This window comes from Gavialis gangeticus, unplaced genomic scaffold (genome assembly GCF_001723915.1).
Source record: "Gavialis gangeticus isolate Ggan-Ray unplaced genomic scaffold, GavGan_comp1, whole genome shotgun sequence".
NCBI lineage: Eukaryota > Metazoa > Chordata > Crocodylia > Gavialidae > Gavialis > Gavialis gangeticus.
In genome coordinates, this window is record NW_017729001.1 from 27,253,804 (window position 1) to 27,263,059 (window position 9,256).

The window sequence follows — 9,256 nt, forward strand, 5'->3', positions numbered from 1 at the left end:
TTTTTTCCCCCCTTTTTTGTTTTTTTTGGGTTTTGTTTTTCTTTTTTAATCATGTGCCACAGAACAGCTCTCCAGAGTGTGGTGTTAAATTTGTGTAGATTCACACTTCAAGGCACTTTATGTAACAAAGCTGGCAGCTGCAAATGGGTGAAGTTTAAAGGTGTCTTTCTTGTAAGCTCCAGAGATAGTTGTGTTCCCACTGATCCACTCTCCTCGCTCCCCGCCTCCCACGCTCCCAGTGCCCCGATGGCATTTGCTTTCCACCCCCAAAAAGCTGTGTGCCGGCTGCAGCTCTGACCACATTTCAGTCTGCTGCTGCAGAAGCTGCTTCTCGGGACTTGGGGCAGTTGGAGCCCAGCGATAACCTCACTTGGGTGCATGTAGGTCAGGAGTAACTCCAGGGATGCCAGCATTGTCCCAGGTGTCAAGCTGGTACAGAGGGGACGAGAATCGGGGGCTGAGTCTTGCGCCTGCATTGGTCTGAGAACGCCCCTGGGAGTTCAGCAGGTTGCATGGTGGTGGAAAGAGATGCAGCCTGTCTCCAGCTTGCTCCAGGCCTCGCAGGGAAGCAGCAACAGACCTGGGGCTTTGAGCCGCAGGCCTGTTCCACGCAGATGCTCAGCCCTTTGCATTCATCGGATGCAGCAGACTGCCTATCTGTCTTGCCAGCGGGAGGTTTTCCGCAGGTTGTCACCGCAGGTTGTTCAGGTCCCGGGACTCTGTTCCCCATAAAGGCTCTTGGGACTGTGACTGTGTCACGTTGGATCTTTAGAGCCACTTGCTCCGGGAGCAGTGTGGGCTTGGAAAGGGGCATTTTTCTGCCAGGGCGAATTGTGCTGGACTTCTCCAAGCTGGATTCCTGTCCCAGCGCCCGAGGTGCCATGGGACAAGAGGATTGTATTTCAGCGCAGACTGCCCAGAGCAAGGGAGAGCTTCGCAGCTGAGTTCACATTCCTTTAAAGCACCTGCTGGCTTTTCCTTTGCAGCCTAGGGGTACGTTTAGGCCTGGCATTTTTTTGACCTCACTGTACAGCCCCTTGTTAAAGGACATTGTGGTGAGAGGTTTCTTTTGCATCTGGAGGCAGCTTCCCCTTGCGGGAAACATGCGTGCCCAGAGCATCTGTTAGCTGCTCTCACTCGGGTACAGCCTGTGCCCACCAGATGTGGCTTCCTCCAAGGCACAGAAGCCCCGGACAACCTCCATAGTCCTCTCGTGCAACCACTCCTCATCCTGTGGCTCCCCCCGACTGCCAGCTAACACGTGGGATGAAGCTGTGCTTTCCATTTGGTGCCGTGCAGCTCAGCTAGCGAGCACCGAGAACCAGGGTTTGGTAGAGGGGAGTGAAGATGCCTCTGTTCAGACAGTTTTTTTTAGCCAGCAGATGTTAACCATCTCGTGGCCCAGTATAGATCTTGGTGTGAACCCTGGCTGTCGGCACCAGGGCTCTGGCTCCCTTGCCTGGGCGTAAAGCGGAGGGGAAGTTGGCTGGTGACCCTTTGGCTGCTTCACCGAGACGTGTTTAATGGCTGGATGTCTCCTAGGAGCACGGCTTTCTATAAGGGCTTTCACGTCCCGCGGTGCCACAGTATCTTAGTTATGCATGATGATTTCCCAGTAATTTGTCAGGACTCGTTGGTGAAACTTTTTAATTTTATTTGATTTTAACAGGGGACCCATTTGTTGCCCGTCTCCAGCTCCCATGCTCTCTCTCATTTATTTGGCACTAAGCTAGAAGCAATCGTGGTTTTCTGCCCCAGAGGGGCTGGCAAGACAGGAAGTAATTATTAGCCCTTGCTGGGATATGATATAACGGAGCGCCAGAGACAACTGCGCAGCACTATTGACTTCAAGATGCTGAAGCTTCTTGTCATATTTCCCCTGCCCTCCCACTCCCTGCTCCGAAAATCCAGGGAATGGAAGCCGAAATATGAGGACCTCCCTCCCACCCTCTCCTCCTTCCAACCAGCAGAACTTGAATGGGCTAAATTTAAGGTCTGGTCTTTCCGGGAAGCCATCTCAGCAGGACAAATAAATATTTTCTCAAACCAGTTCGAGCCAATGAGCCGCTTGAGAAAGTCGGCCCCCTTGTTCCCCTTGGACTTCAGGCTCTGCGAGGCTGGCTGTGCCAGCGCAGAGAGTACGGAGGCAGCCTCAGCGGCAGGGCTCGGGCTCGGAAAGGCAAACATGGCGAAGCAGCAGAAACGCGTCCTGACACCCCCTCTAACCCTCCCTCTCTCATTCTTATAGGTTCATGCAGCATCCCAAGAATTTTGGGCTGATCGCTTCATTTCTGGACAGGAAGGTAAGTCTGCACGCTTGGTATCCAAGTGACTTGTCTGTCTGCCGTTTTCCATGCTCCAGCACCTTCCCTTGCAAACACGTCCAGTTGCTCCAGAGCATCTTTCCTAAAGGACTCGGAGTCCATTTGTAACCTGTATACCTGTGGCCCAATGGGAAAGAAGCCAGGAGGGACAGGGGACAGGGAGAGTTAATTGTTAATGACAAAGCTGCTGTTAATTGGAAGAGTCATTACTGGCCCAGGCAAGCCCTTGTGTTTCTGAGAAGTGCTCTGGGACCACCGTGTATGTAGAGGGCATCCAAGGCCACTGCTTGCTATGGTCTTGTGCAGAAGACCCCACGCAACATGGTCTTGGATGGGGGTGGAAAGAAGAGGAGCTCCGTGAGCTCGAACGGGTTGGGGGCTCGGGTTCTTGGGACGTTTGCACTTTTCACGCCTGCTGCTTTGGGATCTCAGCCACCCCCTGCTCCATCTGCAGCAGTTGCTTTTCTTTGCGTAGGCATCTCCCTTCAGCTCGATGGTCACATCACAGAATGAAACAGAAATTGTCCTGGTTAGCACGTGCTACTGAAACAGGGTGATGAGTACATCTATCGAGGAGCTGCTCTGACTAACAATCCCCAGCCCTAGTAATTGGATGAATAGAAGAGGTGTTTTGAAACATCACCCCCAAATATAGCAGCTTGTTTGTCTCACCCCAGGGCAAGCCAGGCTATCCGCTCAGCAGCGGGGCAGCCCTGTAGACACCCACCCTAAGGCACAGGGCCCTAAGGAGGGGATGCTGCTGTAACGAGAGCAGCTACTTAGCATCACGGTTATCTGAATAGCAAACCCAGTTCTGACTGCAGGAGCCTCTTCAGTGGCTGTCAAGTAGATTTTCAGCTTAGTCTGAGCCAATTGACTCCAGCAGGAGAGACTGTTTGGGAATAACAGGCTGGAAAGCTCAGCCGTCTGTCCTAAGCAGCAGATGAATGTCAGGCCCATGGAAGAAGAGGCTTCTAGGAACCTGGTGAGCCACATGGCTTGTGAATCGCTACAGCCTTTCCAGTTCTTCCACAGCCGTGAAGCTGAGAGTACTGGGACTTGGATGGTACATGGCTGTACCATGGCTCCCTGTTTGTATAAAGCAAGCTGTCATTAGAGCGGTGAATGCATCCATTATCCTGTTGTGACGGCAGTCAGAGAGAGACGCAAAGTGTGGCTCCAGATAATGAATTAATAGATCTTTAAATGGTGTCTTAAATAACCTAATAGTATAGCATGATCTTAGCTCTTGGCACAGCTGACTGGAGTGTGTGCGTGCATGATCAGGACTGAAGAAAAGAAGCCAATCCATGCTCCGAATCTGTTTTATAGACACTTCTGTCCTCCCATGAATGTCCCACCGCATCCCCCTCCTAGCTGCCGAACCCCCGACTCACAAGAAGCAGTTTACACCCCCTCGTTTCACTGCATTTAGTCACCAGCCCTTTCTGTCCAGGCTTTCACGCTATATCTGGAACAGCGAGGAAGTGCCAGAAAGCTAGAAAGTTGTAACCGTAACAAAGATTTTGGTGTCTCCTGTACCTTTTGATGTGGGTGTTTTAAGCTTTTTTCCACCCGCTTCTCTTCAGTTCCCTGTCCATGCCTGGGAGGTACTCCAGGGGAGGCATGCTGACAGGATGGGGTCCCAGCTTGCCATGTAGAAGTTTGCTGGCTGTTTTAGATGGAGTGGCTTGCTGCCAGGGCCTGGTCATGCATGCCCTGTGCATGTATTTAGACTTGACGTCCACATCTGCTCTTTCCCATGGCCGAGAGCTCCACCTGCATTTCAGGCCATGTTTGGCCCATGCTGAGGTCTGGAGGGAAAGCCTCTAGGGATACACGTGGGAGTTTCCTCTTGTGTAATCTCCCAACGAATGAAGGAAACCCAGCTGTGTCAGGGCACTTGCAAAGGTAGCGTACATGCAGCCACACACCATTCACATGGCAAGAACCTGGGTGTCCAAAAGGCCGGGCACTTAAAGTCTCATGTCTTATTCCAGACGGTGGCAGACTGCGTCCTCTATTACTACCTGACAAAGAAGAATGAGAACTACAAGAATCTCGTGAGAAGAAATTACCGGCGGCGGGGGAAAAACCAGGTAAGAGAAGGGAAGCGGCGCACGAGGCTGTTTGTTCCTTCTGACCAAGGAACAGCAGGAATTAACATCCGCTATCCACAAGCCCCAGGTTAGGGTGATGCAGTGATATCACAATCTTCCCTGTCTTTCTGAGTGAGCTGCCTGCAGTGAGGCCTTCCCACTTGGATGCCAGTGGAGGAACCAAAAAGCTATTCTGGGTGTTGGGAAGGACCCTGCAGACTGAAGGCCCTTTTCGCACTGAATTGATGCAGTCCAGGTAGAAGACGCAGCCAACCAGACTCATGTGAAGCCAGCCAGTTTCATATCCCTGAGACTCCCAGCCCTCTTGGGTGAGGAGATTGGTTCAGTCTTCATGCAACATTTAGGAGCTTAGCCTCCCTGAGACCGCTGGCACCATGCTGATTACGGCAGTGGTTTTGTGGTGATATATGCTCAGACATGGCCACTTGTTTCTGGGGAGGCAAGCTGAGCCCTCCAGCTTCATTTTCACATGGACACCCAAGAAGAGCTTTTGGGTGGCAGCAGTTTACTTTTTGCTGTCAGCAGCATGTGGCCTGGCTTTGAACTGGTGATCAAGAAATCATGTAGAAGGCTGGGTTAGACGTTCGTGTTGCTGCCAAGCTTTTCAGGGCTGCCTAAAGGAGTCGACTGTCCGAAAGTTAGGCAGCATTGAGCATCTTGATCCACATTTTAGCCTAGTAGAAACATGCTGACAAATCCTGAACATCTGGGAACTTAGACTAATGGCAGGAGCAGTGAATGCAAAGGGAGGATCTCTCTAGATAACGTGGTGAGCGGGATGGAAAAACTGGTTAATGTTGCACTTTCTTGCTCCATAACATCACTGACCTAAGCAGTTCATGATGATCCATTGCCATAAAAAGAAACACTTGTGCACAGATTCCGATTGAGAGATGGATAGCTTTGCTCCCATTGATTTCTGCAGTGTTATGGCATCAAAATAGTTAGCACATGACGAATACCATGGACTGGACTCAATTTTCCCTTCTTTTTTTTTTCTCCTTTGAGAGGGAGCAGTTAGAGATGGAAAAGCCCTGTTAGATTATCCAGCCCATCTTCCTGCAAAAAGAGGGTGGTTCCCTCCAGTACATTTTTATAGTGTTTACCCTGGTCTGTTTTGTCAGATCACAGCAACTGGAACACGGGGCCGCATTTGTTTCTTGTTAGTAGAGGAGACATGCAGCTAATTCTGGTCCCAGTGCTGAGCCAAGCAAGTAACAAGCAGGGCGAGAGAAGGTTTATTTGCCATCCTCCTTGGCTTGGCGATGTTCCTTCTCGCTGCCCGTGTGGCTGTATTTACTGGACCTGGCATATTGTATTTACACAATGTGCCTAGTTCCCAGGGGTCCCACAGCACCTGTTCAGTGTTAATGAATGGGGCTATGCCTGATCAGGGGGAGGCACCTGTCTGGCATTTTGGAGTCTCATAAAGATGGGGCGTTTGGAATTGGAAGTGCTCCAAGACCTGCCCCAGCCTAGTAAAGTAAGTGGTGGGGATTTGTGAGGGTGGGCTAGTCAAGGTGCCAAGGCTGCAGATGTTTCACTGCATAGATGGTGGAGAAGACCTGGAATGCTATGGATTTAAAAGGAGAGAGGCCATTTCACAAGGGGAGGGAGATAGCGAAGCCGTTACGAAGTCTCTTGAGCGCAAAGAGTTCAAAAGCTGATTGTTACCTGCCGTCGGCATTGCTACACCAATTTACACCAGCTCATGTGGTCTGGCCCTGGGTTCCTGTATGTGGGTGCTTAGAACTTGCCAGTAGATCTGCGTCACTCCTTTGCTGCTGCTGGCTTTAGTGCACCACGTCAAGGCTGCGCCCGCTTCAATCCATCAGTAGGGGCCGGCCCTAAATCCAGACGTGATTCAACAGGTGAAGGTCAACAGACAGAGGAAAAGGGGAGTGGAAGCACAAGAGATACCATAGGAAAAGCAAGAGGTGGTGTGGTAAGACTTAGCTCCTTCAAGAGAGCCATGTGGGTGGATCCGTCTACCTGCATGAGTCTTCACAGCACCTGAGCTTGAGGCAGGTGTAACTCTTGAGTGTTGCACTGCAGTCATTTGTACCTGTTTCATGTGGGCCATAGTTCATCGGAGAGCTGGTCTGCAGGAGGAGTGGGCAAAGGGTTGGGTCGAAAGAGCATTGTAGCTTGTTAGGCCAGTTTGGAAAGGGTATGCCGTGTGCAGATGAGAACGTGAGCCAGGTTGGGCGGAGTAGAGACGTCCAGGGCAGTGCAGGAAGAGGCATCTAGGCAGGGCTGGGAGGGCAAGTTGTTTTGGGGTGTGATTTCCAAAGGCATCACCTGGAGTTAGTCATCTGCATCCCATTGAAATCCAGTGGGCGTCAGGCACGTGTTTCCTTCGCCTCTGTCGAGCCTTAAACTTGATGCCATGTGAAACCTTTGTGTGTGGGTTGTCCCAGGAAAACAACATGGGACCGTGCTGCAAGCAGTGGTCTGATCAGGTGAGGTGTACAGGGACACCATCTCTCTCTTAGGAGCCATGGTTAGAGAGAGGGGAGAAGAGGGCTTCAAAGTGACTTGTTTGTAACTTGGGGCATCTCTTCAGCCTTTGCTATAATCACTGCAGTTGAAGTGCTGGCTTTGCCATTCAGGAGGAGGAATAGTAAAGACTTCACATGCCAGGAGCAGAGGCTTAATAGATTGTTTTTAAAGAACCGTATTTCTTGCCCGTCAGAGCGTGCAGCCAAACTCTTGACGGGAGTGAGGTAGTGATGCTGTTGCAAAGTCCCGATAGCACGGGGAGTTCAAAAGCTGGTGGTGCTTTCGTGTATTGTCCTGTACTGGAAAAGTTGGTCTCCCTTGCTTTTAATGGGTGCTGCAGGGTTAAGGGAGGCTTGGCGATAAGTATGCATGGAAACGAGTTGCTCAAGACTGTCATTGTGGCCTACTTATTAAAATGATAATAAAAAAAAAAAAAGAAATCCCATAGCAGCTTGGCTGATTGTCCCCTGGCAAAGGAGACTTCTCATAAAGCTGCTACTTATTGCTGTGCATCTCCTGCCAAGATCAGGAGCTTCGTGTGATCGAGTTTCTGTGCATGTCATAATAGCCAGGGCCCAGCTTTCTAATTTCAGAGCAGGTTCTCACCAAACAGTTCCTTTTTTCTAAATTGAATGAACGAAAGGTGGGCAGATTTGCTGTATTGTCGTGTGTGCACTCACACCCCCACCGGCTTTCCTGACACGCCGATGCCCTTTGCAAAATAATTCGGGTCAGAAACCACACTGCAGCACACAGCCACCTGCATCCTCGTGAGGATAATTTGTAACCTTGAAAGTCCAGTCTTAGCATCCTAGCACTGGAGAGCAAGCAAGCAGAAACTTAATTACATGCTCACCATTTGCCACCTTTCCAGACACAGAAGCTTCCAATTTAGCTTCTGTACTGTGCTCCAACTTAAAAAAAAAAAAAATAGATGTAACATACAGTGCCTTTTCCAAAGCAGAAACGGTCAAGCTTGGCTGAAGTTTTACATGCTGTTATGAACATACCTACACCAGAAACACACAGGTGGTCTCCCTGGGTGGGATCGGGATGCATATGCTTTCCAGGCCTTGTGAGGAGTGTGTGGCAGGAATGACTACTCCACATACAGTTAAGCGAATTTGAGCCTGGACAGGCATTGCATCAGGCCGTGTCTGCGCAGGAAAATTATCCAGCCTGACTGTAGTGGAATAACTTGAGCTGTAGCTATTCTGGGAGAAAAGTGACTTTGTTTTGGAATTATTGCTCCAGACGGAGCATTTCTTCCCCAGTAACGTTGCTCCGCTTCTGGACGGAGTGCCCACACGGGGGAGTTATCTAGCTCAGTTGCCGTTCCTCAGATCTGCTTATAGGTTTCCCCTTGTGGAGGAGCCTGAAGTCAGAAGCATCCCTCTGAAATGCACAGCTGCAAAGCAGGCGCAAGTGACTCTGCCGCTTCACGCCGGACAGAGTCACGGATTGACTCAGCTGCTGAGTGAGCCTGGGGAAGGTGAGCCCCTGGCATTGATCCTCGCCGCACTGTGAGATGGAGGGGGAGGCACTGCCGAGCGAAGCTGTTAGGCCTGTGGTCAGCTTCACTGATCAGAGACTAGATAAACCAACTGCCGATGGCTGGGATGATTCAGAGGTGAATGAAGTAATCTGACTAAGTACGAAAGCCCACGCGCTCCGTCCCTGGCAGGCCCACAGGATGTGCTGTCATGACTATCCCCCTCGGCGCTGCTGTCAGACGGCTCTCAGATATTCCACAGCAAAAGAGCTGCCTGCTCATTAGCTCTGACGCTTTCGAGGATTCGTCCTTCTCTCGAATGATGGAAAAGTGAGTGGCCCACCCCTCTTCCAGAGGGGAGTGGGGGGGTCTTTTCCCAAGGCTAGTAGTGTTGGAGCTGGCATGGGCTGGCAGAGAAAGCTGGAAACCTGGCAAAGTCTTCCAGGGATGTTCTTTGCCTGCTGGAGGACCATGTTTCCAGACCCACCCTGCCCCCTTGCCAGAACCAAAATCCAGTTATTGGTACTGATAGCTGTCCCTGGCCTGCAGGAAAACTATTTCTTGTCCCCCATAGCCACTTAGCAGTAATGCAAATGGACAACATGAGGTCTGACTTTATCAGCAAGCCATTTATGTCTTTGCATACGCTGCCTCCAGCTTTCCAGCCACGGCTCTGTTAATACAGGTAGCAGAGCCTCGCCAGACCTACTACTGTATTGTCATATATGTGAGAGTGTGTGTATGTGTGTGTGTGTGTGTGTGTGTGTGTGTGTGTGTGTGTGTGTGTGTGTGTGTATATATACACACACACACACACA

At 50.7% G+C, this 9,256-nt stretch overlaps 1 protein-coding gene across 1 annotated transcript in view; it reads left to right on the plus strand.

Annotated features, from left to right (window-relative positions):
• NCOR2 (nuclear receptor corepressor 2) overlaps positions 1-9,256 on the plus strand; it is a 437,249-nt gene that overhangs the window by 288,362 nt on the left and 139,631 nt on the right. Inside the window, exons 13-14 of the mRNA XM_019507112.1 lie at positions 2,249-2,303; positions 4,325-4,456. Coding sequence (XP_019362657.1) covers positions 2,249-2,303; positions 4,325-4,456 — 187 coding nt within the window. The remainder of the gene's footprint in view (positions 1-2,248; positions 2,304-4,324; positions 4,457-9,256) is intronic.